Source organism: Lactuca sativa, chromosome 6 (genome assembly GCF_002870075.4).
Source record: "Lactuca sativa cultivar Salinas chromosome 6, Lsat_Salinas_v11, whole genome shotgun sequence".
Classification (NCBI taxonomy): Eukaryota; Viridiplantae; Streptophyta; class Magnoliopsida; order Asterales; family Asteraceae; genus Lactuca; species Lactuca sativa.
The window spans coordinates 128,551,502-128,565,760 of NC_056628.2; the positions used below are offsets into that span (position 1 = coordinate 128,551,502).

A 14,259-nucleotide genomic window follows, 5' to 3' on the forward strand; every position below is an offset into this window, starting at 1 on the left:
GAGTTGGAATGGGTTTCCTCGTCTACTAGATATTGAGTGAACTCGAGGAGTTGATGAGACAACTCAGCGAGTTGGATAGGTTTTGTCCCGGTTTTTTGGACTCTGAAGGAACTCGATGAGTTGCTAGATGCACTCGAAGAGTTGGGGTCAACATGGACTGTTGACCTTGACTGCTGACTAGGACGTTGACCAAGTTTGACCTTAAGGGTATTTATGGTATTTTGGGATTTTGACAAGTTAGTCACATGATGGTTATAGGCACTTGAGTTGGAGCTGCGTGTTGGAACTTATCTGATCTTATCTTATCAGTTCAGCATTTTGAGAAGGTGAGTCTCATCACCATACCAATGGGTCTAAGGCACCAAGGCTGGCCCATTAATTGTTATGTGATATGCTAGTTGATTATGGGATATGTGGTATTCTAGTTATTTTTTGATACTTGCATGAAAGACCTCGGGGAGTTCCCGAGGCACTTATGTGTAAGGCCTTAGAGAGTTTCCATGGCATCCTTGTATATTTGCATGTGCAACTTGCATGTTATTTCTTGGTAGTAAAGACCGTGTTGAGGTTCCCATGGCAGGAAGACCATGTGGGGGTTCCCATGGCAAGTAGTTAAGACCATGTGGGGGTTCCAGTGGCACTAGGAGTAATACCTTGGAGGGTTTCCATGGCATCCTTATATGTTGTATGCATGGCTTCTTTGGTTTATGTAGCTTTTATAGCTAATATGGTATATGTGATTGTGTGGACTGTGTGAGGTATACTCTGGGAACTCACTAAGCATTAGCTTACAGTTTGTTGATTTGTTTCAGGTACTTCTGACCCTAAGGGCAAGGGCAAGGCTTGATGGCGCGGCATGCACTCTACGGCATTTGATTTGATGGGACACTCTGATATTTAAAATAAAACGTTGATGTTATGGATTTTGAAAACAGTTTTCATTGAGATTTCATAATTTGTGGGAATGTTTTTGTTAATTAAAAATGAAAATTTTATTTGAAAATTTGGGTTGTTACACCCGTGCATCTCCAGATGTCATTCCTGGTATGTTTTATATATATATATATATATATATATATATATATATATATATATATATATATATATATATATATATATATATATATTTCTATTGATTTATTTCTTTTGTTGCTTATAGTGTCGATAATATAGGTATGTTCCTTGTGAATTATGTGCCTGCACTTGTTCCATTTGACTCGGGAGCGAGACAATCTTTTGTTTCATCATCTTTTAGTCACTGTTTTAGTATTCCGTGAGAGACCTTGAGCAATCCATTGAGAGTCTCGATACCTGATGACCTTCCTCTCTCAGCTACTGATGTCTACCAGGGTTGTGTGCTAGATATCTTCAGTGTTAGGTATTCGATAGACCTCATCATTATCTCGATGGGGGATGTTTGTGTGATCGTAGGTATGGATTGGTTGAGCCGGTTTGGGGCTCTGATTGAATGCGAGCGTTAGATAGTGAAATTCTAGGATCCTAGTGTGGGAGTGTTGATTATCTATGGCGAGGGTACTAGATCTAGATCAGTCTTCTGTTCTGTCGCCAGGGCAAGACAAAGTTTGTCGCGTGGGTGTTAGGGTTTTCGGGCATATGTAGTAGATACTCGGGTAGAGAAGAAGGGATCAAATTTTGTTTCTTATGTTCCCATGGTATGTGATTTTCCTGATTTTTTTCCAGAGGAGTTACCGGGTGTGCCTCCTGAGAGGCAAGGTGGAGTTCAGATCGATCTGATTTTGGCTGCGGCGCCGATCACCAAGGCACCGTACCTCTTACACCTCATGAGATGCAAGAATTATCCTCTCAGCTACAGGAGCTGTTGGGGAAAGGTTTTTATTAGACTGAGCAGTTCTCCTTGGGGAGCCCCAGTCCTTTTCACCAGAGAGAAGGATGGTTCGTACTGGATGTGCATTGATTATTCGGAACTGAACAAGCTGACGGTGAAAAACCGTTACCCTTTGTCGAGGATAGATGTTCTTTTTTACCAGCTTTACGTGCATCTTGATTTTCCAGATAGATTTGAGATCTGGATATCATCAGATGAGGGTTTAGGAGGAGGATATTCAGAATACGGCCTTTCAAACTCATTACGGGCATTACGAGTTTATGGTGATGTCTTTTGGACTCACCAATGCACCAACATCGTTCATGGACTTCATGAACCGAATGTGCGGGCCCTTTTTGGATCAATTAGTGATCATATTTATCGATGACATTTTGGTGTATTCGAAGACTAGGGAACAAAATGAGGAGAATCTTTGAGAGATTCTTAGGGTTTTGAGGATGGAGATGCTTTATGCCAATTTCTCCAAGTGTGATTTCTGGTTACGAGAGGTTCAGTTTTTGGGATATCTCGTCAATCAAAATGGTATTTTGGTCGACCCAGCCAAAATTGAGGCGGTGATGCAGTTGGAGGTGCCGAGATCTCCATATCAGATTCGGAGCTTCCTTGGTTTGGCAGGCTATAATCGTAGGTTCATCATAGAATTCTTCAAGATTGTTGTTCCCCTCACCAAGTTGACCAGGAAGGATGTTGCCTTTAGTTAGGGGCCTGAGCAGCAAGCATCATTTGAGACTCTTTGCCAAAGGTTGTGCGAAGCCCCAGTACTTGTCGTTCTGGAGGGAGGTCAGGAGTTCGTAGTCTATTGCGATGCATCCATTGTAGGATTGAGTGTTGTGTTGATGCAAAGAGGGCATGTGGTAGCCTACGCTTCGATGCAGCTGAAGCCTCATGAGGTGAGGTATCCCACTCATCATTTAGAGTTAGGGGCATTGGTTTTTTTCCCTCAAGATTTGTCACCACTATCTCTATGGTGTTCGGTGTACCATCTACACGGACCATAAGAGCCTAAGATACCTTATGCTCCAACCTAATTTGAATATGAGGCAGAGGAGGTAGTTGGACGTAGTGAAGGACTACGATTTTCAGATGTTGTATCATCCACGCAAGGACAATGTGGTGGTCGATGCACAGAGCTGGAGGGTGGAGAGTACCCTAATCTGGGATGTGTGCATGAGAATGACCGTGATGACTTCAGTGAAGCGCAGACGGAGGCCACTAAAAAGGAAAACCTGAAGAGTGAGCAAGTGATCGGTCAGATTTCGACATTTGATATGGAGAAAAGAGGGCTCTTAACTCTTCATGGGCAGGTATGGGTGTCGTATACGGGTGGGGCTCGACAGATTTTGATGGAGGAGGCCCACAAATCAAGATTTTCCATCCACCCGGGGGCTACAAAGATGTATCTTTATTTGATGCACAATTATTGGTGTCCATGCATGAAAAGAGATTTGATATGGTTTGTGGAACGACGTTTGACTTGTCAGAAGGTCAAGTTCGAGCACCAGCACCCTCATGGCAATTTGCAGCATCTAGAGGTTCCCCTATAGAAGTAGGAGCAGATTACTATGGATTTCATTACGAAGCTATCGAAGATTGCGAGGACTGTGGACACTATCTGGGTGATAGTGGATCGTTTGACGAAGAGTTCTCACTTCTTAGCCCTTAGTGAGAACTCTTCTACAGAGAAGTTGGCCAAGATACATGTTCGTGAGGTGGTGGCTCGGCATGGGGTGCCGACATCCATTATGTCTGACCAGGATGTGCGCTTTACTTCCATAGTCTGGAAGAGATGTCATGAGGATTTGGGTACCCGACTAAACTTTAGTACCACATACCATCCACAGACGGACATGCAGAGCGAGTAGACGATTCAGATGCTTGAGGATATGTTGCGTGCCTATGTTACTGATTTTTATGGGAGTTGGGTCTCCTACCTTCCTTTGGTTGAGTTCTCTTATAAAAACAACCATCATGCTAGTATCAGTATGCCCCAGTTCGAGCTCGTTTATGGTTAGGGATGTCTAACTCCTATTTGTTAGGGCGAAGTAGGGATAGAGAGTCATGGGGAGCATGGAGGTTGTGCTCAAGATGATTGAGCTTATACAACAGGTACGTCATAGAATTTTGACATCTCAAAGTGCTCAAAAGAGTTATGCGGCTCAGTAACGATTTGAGTTAGAGTTTCAGGTGGGGCTTTTTGTGCTCCTGAAGGTGTCACCCTGGAAGGGTGTTATCCGCTTTAGAAAGTGGGCAAGCTGGGCCCCAGATTAATTTGCCCTTTTCGACGACTGGCCTGTGTGAGCAATGTGGCTTACCGGTTGCAGCTATCGGAGGAGCTGAGTTAGATCCTTGATACCTTCCATGTATCCCAACTAAGGAAGTGTAAAGCAGATGAGGTGGTTGTGGTTCCCTTGGAGGACATTCAGGTTGTTGATCACCTGAATTATGTGGAAAAGCCTGTAGCCATCTTGGATCTGAAAGTGAAAGCCTTGAGGAACAAGGTCGTGAACTTGGTCAAAGTTCAGTCGCAACACCATAAAGGATCATAATGGACATGGGAAGTGGAGTCCGAGACACATGAGCAATATCCAGAGCTGTTTTCGGAGGATGACTTCGAGGGCGAAGTCTGATTTTTAGTGGGGGAGAATTGTAACATCCTAAAATAAGGTATGTTTACCATTCTTGAATCTTTCCTTAAAGTGTCAACATTAGTCCCTAAAAGAGAAAACTTGGCAAGAGTGGTACGTGCGGCGTACGCTTGAGTACGTGCAGTGTACTCGTGCACCATGCATAATCACAGAGAACCACCTAGTACACTGGGTGTACTAGGCTCAGGTGCAAAACCCTAATTTCGAGTCGGCCCATATATAAAGAACGTTATGGTCTCATTTCTAGCCACCCTTATCAACCTCCAACCCTCTCTAAAGCCCTAATCTCGTTTGTGTGGCTTGTGTGTGTGTGTGTGTGTGTGTGTTTTTACAAGTTTTGAGTGTTCTTGGCTCTTGTAGTTGAAGAAAGAGGTTAGAGAAGAAGAAGAAGAAGGTGCTAATAAGCCTAGAGATCCAGAAACTTCCCAACTTTGTGCATCATTTTCAGGCATAAAGCTTATACCTTGGCTAGTGTTCTTTTAGATCTCTTTAGTTTAAGATTTTTTAGCTTAATTCCATAAGTTTAGACCTTTTCAAGTTGAGACTCTCAAGAGAGTTGAAGTTGTCCTTTCATGCATCTTATGACATCTAGATTGATAATAATGCTTGCTTGATCTTTCCATTTGACTCATGCATGAGTAAAGTAGCTTGGAATGGATGAAATGATGTTTTAGCCTTTCATAGCGATGCAAAGGCTTAAAGCCCACGACTTTATGGAATAAGAAGCTTTAAATTAGTCAAATCTGAAGTTGGATTGAATGTATTAACAGATTATAACATTTAGTGGAGGATTTAGACATCTGGAGAGTATGTTGTGTGTATTCTTGACTACACACAACGTAGTCTAGCGTTCCCCCGTCACATGCTTGATCATTTGTACGCCCAGTGTTAAGTGTAGTACGCCCAACGTACTCGTTGGGTTTTTACTTTCTGTTTGAGTTTGGCCTTTAGTTAAAGTTTAGGGTTTTGGGATAAAGGGAAAGGAAAAATGGTCATTTTTCCCTTAGTAGGTTTAACCGTGGACTTTGGACTCATGAGTGGTTGTGGTCCTTAATTTTTAATTAAGGTTAATTTCATTTGTTAACTAGGAGGAGTCTAGATCCGGCAGCTCGGGTGCTAGGTTTTTGTGTCATCAGTTTCAAGTGACTCTCCTCACTTATTATTACATGTATGGTAGGCTAACTGAATTATGATGACCAATTGAGTTTAGCTACTATGATATGTTATATTATGATATTGTATGTGACTGAGGCTACTGGTATCCAACCGGGGGTTGCTGATAACCCTACGAGCATGCTGTTAGCTAACCGGGACTACTGATAGTCCAAAGGTTGCAGATAATCCATAGTTGTTTACTTATGTGGTATTATATGTGGTATCTTAGGGAAATCACTAAGCTTTGTGCTTACATCTTTGCTTTATATGTGGTAGGTACTTCGCAAGACCGCAAGAAAGCAAAGGTCTGATTATGCACATGTATTGGGAATTTACAATGGGACATGATCTTTTATGTACTCTGATAACTATGATACTTGTGGTTTTGGGATGATTATACTTGATATTTAGTTGTGAAACTTTGTTTTCTGGAAATTTTAAAAATGAAAATTTTGGTCTAAAATTTGAGATGTTACACATATCCCAAGAAACCCAAAAGTATCGGATTCCAACAAGAAAATGTCTCTAGAGAGAAATAGGAGTGAAAATGAAGGAAATCCATATATGTTTATATAGTCATTAGGAGGCACGCCGCACACCCCTCTAAAGGTGCTCCGCGTGTCCGTGATACTTTGTTCCCCGAGTTTCTCACCACGTGTCGCCAGTTTGTCGGTCCACGTACCCCCCGTCCCTTCTAAAACATATGTGCCCCCGCTCCACATGCGCATATATGAGTTTCAATTTTTTTAAACTTTGAAAAAATGTATCTTTCTCATACGAGCTCCATTTTTAAAGTTATTTATATTCATGCGTAGCTATCATCGTGTACAACAACTTTCGTTTAGACTCTATCGACTAATTCTCACTTTATTTCTAAAGCTATATTTTTAATATGCTTGAACAGTTGAAATCGATATAAAATTCATAAGTATTTCATACAAAATCCATTCTCGACTATCCTTATATTTTCTTTATATTGACGGAATCCTATTCACGTGATCTTGAACTCTCATTTCGATTGTTTTGGCAGACAATCTTGAATTTTGATTTATATGTCTGCATTGTTGCGTTGAAACTTTGAAAAATCAAAACTTCCTTATATGAATTCATATTTGGACGTTCTCTATATGCATGCTCTCGATTTAATAATCACTACGACTTTCATTACTCAAGTTAATAAGCAACCTATCTCTAATTTGTATTTTACGACGCACTCGGTCCATTAATGTTGCTAGGCTGGACATCACTCATACACACACACACACACACACATATATATATATATATATATATATATATATATATATATATATATGTGTGTGTGTGTGTGTGTGTGTTTGTGTTTGTGTGTGTGTCTGTATGTATGTGTGTGTGTGTGTGTTCAATTGAGAACACAAATGAAAACAAATCTGAGCTTTTCAAATATTAAGATATAAGACTAATATCAATGTGTCATTTATATAATTTCTAAAACTCAAAGGATGAAACTGTAAATATTTAATAAACTAAAAGGGTAGTTTGGGTATCAAATTTTAACCTATTTTTATCCGGTTCCTTAAATATCTCTATCTCTCTCCCTGATGTTTCCTTCTTCTCTCTATATATACCCATTCAAACCTGTAAGCCCTAATTTGGCTCAGCAGTTACCAACATATGCTATAAACACCATCATCACAACATCTCTCCCCTAACCACCACATTTATAGACGTATCAAAAAGGAGAACATTATTATTCGTCTTCAACCCCTGTAATACCATGTTTCATCTCCCACATAGTAAAAACAGACCAAAATACAGGGTTCTTGTATGAGAGAGATTCAAAACAGAGATGAAGTAGCCAATGTGTTTTTCAGACCTTCAGAGGTATCGGTTTGGGTTTTTAATGGTGAATCACATCAGAATTAGGTTTTATGGCGGCGATAAGAGGTCGGGGGTAACATCCTTTGGGCGTTTTCTGCCTCGTATACTCCTCTACCAACGTTGCTTTAATCGATGCAGATACACACACGAAACTAAGGACCTATGTTCTTCGTTCTTCTTTTCTTAGATCAAATCTTGCTAATCGGTTTTTTAAGGAAGGTTTCTACATTTTCAGATGGCTATATTTTAAGCAAGAAGCCAAAAAGCTTAAATCCGGTGAGTTATTTCATATGCCTAGTTTATTTCCATAGAGCTTGATTCATAAATTATTACGAAAAAAGATTTCATTTTCTGCAAAGGTTTAGTGTATTGTTCATTGTCACTTCACTGAAGACGGGATTGTGAGGAAAGAAAGCATGGTAGCATTCGTAATTGAGAGTGATGATACACAAAAATATTTTTTTAGCTTTTCCTTTGTTTTGTTTATAACTGTACACATGAAGCAAAATCATCATAACAGTAACATGGTTGTGAAAATGAAGGTTGGGTCAATTAATTAATTATAAGTCTATAGGAATTTTTATGTATGATTGTATAGTTATTCATTTAAGAATGCAATATTTGATTTTTTAAATGTGATTACAATGAATCTGCTTGTGTTTTATTTATTTACTAGGTGTGTTACAAGAGTTTATTAAAATAAAAAAGTAATAACAACTTGTAAACTTTAATCAGATTTTAAGTTATACTTTTACGTATATACAAAGGTTTTGATGAATATGCATGTAATTGAATCCAAAGTAATAAAAATTAGTATTGACATATTGTAAAATTTTGTTATGAATCACAAATTTTAAAATACTTCTTTGAATATAACATTAGATGTCTTATTGGCAAATGTGAGAATAATAAACCACAATGATTTTGATGATTTCATTAAGACAAAAAAAAATAGAATATACAAACAATATACAAGGAATGTACAAGTAAGGTACAAGTAAATACAGTTGATAAACAACTAAGGTATAGCTGAAGATATTATCTAACATCCCCCTCCAAGCTAAGAGTAGGATTAGAAGAAACCCATAGCTTAGATCGAAAGAAAGTAAAAAGGGGTCAAGGTAATCCTTTTGTAAATATGTCAGCAAGCTACAAGTGTGAAGGAATAAAGTGAACATCGAGATTGCGAGAAGAAACGAGCTCTTGTACGAAGTGATAATCAATGTCTAAGTGCTTTGCACGTTTGTGTGCGACAGAGTTTTGAGCCAAGAAAATTGCACTTTTGTTGTCACAAAAAAGTACCATAGATGTATCAAAATGGAGTCATAAGTCTCAAAGAAAATGGGTAAGCCATATAAGCTTAGAAGCGGTATTTGCCAAAGCATGATATTCAGATTCACAACTGGAGCGAGAAACCGTGGGTTGCTTCTTAGCGCTCCAAAATAGAAGATTCCCACCAAGAAATATCGCATAAACATGTGGAGCGCCTAGTCTCTAGAGAATGAGCTCAATCAACATCAAATTAACCTTGAGCGTTATCACTTAAGTGCTTATTGATTGCCAAAAATCCTACTTCTACAGTTAGTAGGCCACCGGGTTATTCAAATAAGTTGTGTTTTTTGTATGCAGTCAGGTTGACACCTCCTTATTTGTATTGACCCGTAGTGCACCCTTATGTATGTCATTGTGTATGTTGATGACATTCTTGTCACTGAAAATAATAAACATCTTACTTCAATGTTTTATTCAACGCACAAACAAAGAGTTCTCTATTAAAGATCTTTGTCGTTTGAACTACTTTTTGGGTTTGGAAGTCACTCACACTACAGATGATTCAGTGAAAATATGCTCATGTTATTCTTGATCAAGATCAAATGTTGGAAGCCAAACCTATTTCCACGCCATGGTCTCCGGGTATGCAACTTCATAGTAAAAATGGCACACCATTTCGAGGTCCGACACTTTTTTGGTCTATTGTTGGTGCTTTACAATACTTTGTCTATAACCCGTCCTAATCTTTCATTTGTGATGAACTCAGTAAGCCAATATCTTCATGCCCATTTGGACTCATATTTCAAGCAGTTAAACGTATTCTTCGTTATGTTTGGGGTACAATCCAGTTTGGCCTATCTTTTACATGCTAGCATTTTAAGAATGGGGTTACCAAAAGGGTTTGATAGTGATATTGGTCACGTTAAAAGTATTAACATTAAAAATATAAAACAAAATCATGTTTTATTAATCAAATTGAATCTTAAGTTTATCTATAAAAGTTGCACATTCTTTTTATAACTTGTTTATAGAACTCGTGTGGTTAAGCGACACGTCAACTTAAAAGTACTAGTAGAGAATGGTGGATTTGGTTGTTTGTATTTTGGATCTAATTTTTCCTCAACATAGCACAAAGATTAGCTTCATTATATTGTCTATTTAATTTCATTCTACCGTGGTTTACACAAAAAGGGTAATTCGTGTTTCTCGCAATGTATTTGGTTTGTTTGTATTCTGGATCAAATGTTTCCTCCCAACAATATTCGGCACTTAGATTGTATTTATTATATGATCTATTTAGTTTCATTCTATTACGGTTTACACAAGTAGGGTAATCAATATTCGGCACTAAGTATTTGGTTTGGTTCTATTTTGATCATATGTTTCCTCCCAACATAACATACAAACAATTTATGCATCAATAGTTCAACTAATGTTCGTGAGTTCTGACTTTTGATTCAATGAGTGACAAGCAATTATTCTTGCAGAAAACCGCACATCACATAACTTTATAACCTAGATGAAAACTTGCTAGGAGTGGAAACCATCTTGATGGTATATTTGTATATCATATGAGATAAGGCATGCATTAATCATGATTGGACATCCTTCCAAGATAATTTACACGTTTAAGCTGCTACCATTTAGAACATGATAAATATGTAATCTCCTTTGGCCTTTAAAACAAAAACTAGAAATAATGTTTCTTTAATGATAGAACTACAACTAATCATATTAATATTGTTCGTCTAGCTCAAGCAATCAACTCATCTTCCATGCAATCCCGTAACTTTAGCCTTACCAAATCCATTTTATTCTCAACTATGTCACAACATTCTGCTTTGCCATCCTAGAACAAATGAAAAAATAATGTAAAAAGTGATCACCAGTTAGTACATGAAACATTTACCAACTGACACCCAATTACTACCAAAGACATGCATAATCATACTTCATATACGAAGAGAATGAGAATGAGAAGTTTCATGTCGAATATTTTTAGTAAGTAATCGGTGATTTATTAAATTTTCATAATTGAATTTCGTATTCAAACTCACCTGCTTAGGTTTTGTCATCGGTGAAACAACTTCAATTCTGTTGATCAAATCTGCGGAATGGTTGCCGGCTATTTCACAAGCCGGCAAACCACGTGAAGCAACTCGGACATAATTTGTTATCACTTCAGTTTCATTGATTATTTTTATGGATTCAAATAAAAACACATGAGGAGTTGCACATGGATCATTTGAGAGTGGTCTTGTGTCGAATATGAACAATGGTGGAGTAGATTCCAAGATCCATGGCTTAAATGTTTGAAGTGGGGCTTTTAGGACGCTACGAGGTATGATATTCTCATAAATGTGAACTGAGTATCCCCATGAGCATGAAAAGGTCCAATTTAATTGTCTATCGTAACATACAGTTTGTTGCACCAAACGAGGTTGGTCGATGTTTGCAGCTTTCATGAGGTGTTTTGCTGATTCAGAACGGTCCATTGAAGGAAAGATTGGGTCAAGTTGGTCAAAATGATGGAGGGAAAGCAAGGGAACTTTTGGGTGTGAAGATAAAAATCCAGATACATCCCCATGTAGATCCATCTGTAAAATATTGAAATTGACACCCGATATAAGGAAAATACAACTATTTAAACGAAATATAATGTAAAAGATAAACTAATACACTTTCAACGTTAGTATTTAATATTTTCTAATAATGGTCATTTACGGAATGCTTAGTGAATAACTATGTTAAAAGAACTTGGATTCTTTCAAAATGACATTGGTTGAAGCCTCCATGATATCGATTTTTATTGTACATCATACGTTTTTTTTATTAATTTTTTTTTATCTAGTTCAACAAATTGAGAGGATGAAGAGAAAAAATAATAATAATAATAATAATAATAAATAAAATAAAACAACTTGAGAAAGTAAAATTAGAAAACTCTTTTCACCACAATCAATCACATATATAATTATCTTGAAATAACTGCTAACAGAAAATATCGGTAGAATTTTTTCATAATGCTATAAATATTGGTTTATTGTTTATACATGTTTCGTTATTTTCCAAATTGTTACATATTAATTTATTATGTGGAATAATCTTTTAGGCATTAATTTAATCTCTAAACTAAATAATGAGGGCAATCCCCCCAATATTTAAATAGTACCAATATATATTGATATAATTTGGTTTATAATTTTTGTTATTGTCTGGGACATATAGTTCTAAAATTTTCACAATATGGAGCATATTAAAAGTTGAATACTTACATCTTTTAAAAAAAATTACGTGATGAGTGAAACAATTATGAAACTTAGTTAAAATTTATTGAAATTTTCCAAACTTTGAACTAACGTCAACTACGTTGATTTATAAAAGATGAAATTTTTTACTAAAGCTTTACCGAAGGCTAGGTAGAAAAGATTAAACTTATATATACCCCGCTTTTCAATTTAAAACCGTGTTAGATGATTGATATATACCTGATGAAGTCCTTTATGAGCAGTTAGCGCAACTCCAAAATCATTAACACAATTCATCAACGTTTGATCAGCACATTTCAATTGCGGATACCTTCGAACACAATCTTCTATGTTTTTCTGCACCATTTTTGCCAACGGGTAACTCATAATGAGTCCCGCTCCACCAAATCCCATGTCATATGATAGAATTTCATTCGGGGCTATGCTCTCCGAATGACCACCAATGTATATGTACTTTGTATGATCATATTTCGACAAAACATCAACCAAATTGTCAACAAAAAAGATTGAGTCATCATCTCCCATGATATACCACCTTACATCTTCTCTTTCATCCCTAAAAATCTCGATCACCGCATGTATCAACCGCACCATGACTGGCTCACCATTGTGTCGACTTTCTTCGAATAACGTTGTGATATTATCGGAAATACGAAAAGGAGGGGAGGCTTCCGACCATGGCAAGAGATCGTCTGTTGGAGCAGTGTCAAGGTAGAGGTAGCCACGGGTGATGTTTGGGCGCCACCATGACTCGATGTAGGATTTTCGATGGTGCCATGCGTTTGTAGACCCCACAAGGCCAAAAACAAGGTGGGAAATGTTGGTGGTATCAGGTGGCAACAAGGAATCATGAGTTCTGACACGAACATAGTTCGGACGAAGGCAATTGGGTTGGGTTGAGAATGAGAAAATGACGAAGACGATGAGGATGGATGCCAAAGCGGCAAGTGTTGTATAAATTGTGGTTAATGAAGGATTGGGAATAGAAGAAGCCATTGCTAATGCGCAAAATGAGATGGTTGAAAACATGAAACCCGATATTGAAGGTTTTGCGGTATTGAATTACGGCAATGTATTTCTTAAAATAGTTTCACTAGACCTTGTTAAATGCCATTTAATTTAATTGAACAGGTTTAAATTTTTTCTTGAGAGTGTATTTAATTTGTTGCCATATTTGAACTCAATAGTTAATTAAGTTTGGACTACTTTTAACTTGTGGTTATTCCTGACCACATCATTTTTCAAATTCTATACGAAAACGACTTTGAGTTTATTACACCATCAAAACTACTTGTGAATTTCCACATATTTTACAGTAATCCGAATGAGTTTGGTCATGTGTTTCTCACAGAGTTCAAATTTATTTTTGCTCGTAAATTTAGTAAGTTTTGATTAAATATGGAAAAGATTCGTACGTTTGTCTCTTTTCTAAATCTATTTAAACAATTTTAGAATCTTTGGATTTTTGGCTTTATGATTCATTTAGTAATCTTTCAAAATTCAATTTTAAGTTAAATTTTAATGAGAGTTTGATTTCTATAAAAGAAACCGCAATAAATAACAAGACATTTTCATTTTGTTTTTGACAAAATTCATGTTTTAAAAGGGTAATTCACACACCTAATGACCTATACTTTTAAAACTATACAGTCCAAAGAGGACTTAACCCTTAACTCATTAACTCATGAACATCATACCAATCGTCTTGATACCAATAAACATAGATGCTTTATTTTTTTATTAGAGGTTGAAAATAAATATTAAAATATGAAGATTTTTTTTTGTAAAAATAGGTTTATTTTGAAAAGTGTTTGTAAAAATAGATTTTTTTGAAAAAGAGTTATAAAAATAGGTTGATTTTGATTGATGTCTCACTCTTTATTTATTGATTGATTCGTCCTTTTTTTTAACGTTACATATTTAACCTTTAAATATTATACATTTAGCCCTTTAGCTTTTATCTCTAACTTTATTAATATCTTTCTCTATTAAATTATTTAATTTTTATGTACATAAATTAATTTAGTCCATAATATATGATTATAGCTTAAGTATTATTTTTAACAACTTACACCATTAAATAGATCTTACAAATATTTTCAGATAGATATCGATATTGAATATATTACAATGTTACGAATTACAAGACTAATTAAAAACAAAATTATTATAAACTTAAACATAAATTACA

The 14,259-nt window shown here is 36.6% G+C and overlaps 1 protein-coding gene across 1 annotated transcript; it reads right to left on the bottom strand.

The window, feature by feature from the left end:
* Positions 1-10,552: 10,552 nt before the first annotated feature.
* LOC111880462 (uncharacterized) lies at positions 10,553-13,064 on the bottom strand. The gene is made up of 3 exons (XM_023876894.1): positions 12,288-13,064; positions 10,857-11,396; positions 10,553-10,648 (listed from the first exon to the last, which is right to left on the bottom strand). Exons 1-3 carry the CDS (start codon positions 13,062-13,064, stop codon positions 10,553-10,555), a joined length of 1,413 nt encoding a protein of 470 aa, XP_023732662.1.
* Between the last annotated feature and the right edge of the window lie 1,195 nt (positions 13,065-14,259).

Excerpts from the sequence above, each read along its gene's own strand:
- LOC111880462 (XM_023876894.1), bottom strand. The coding sequence starts at position 13,064 with ATGGCTTCTTCTATTCCCAATCCTTCATTAACCACAATTTATACAACA. Across the intron at positions 11,397-12,287 it reads CTCATAAAGGACTTCATCAG|ATGGATCTACATGGGGATGT; the intron begins GTATATATCAAT and ends AATATTTTACAG. Across the intron at positions 10,649-10,856 it reads CGATGACAAAACCTAAGCAG|GATGGCAAAGCAGAATGTTG; the intron begins GTGAGTTTGAAT and ends CATTTGTTCTAG.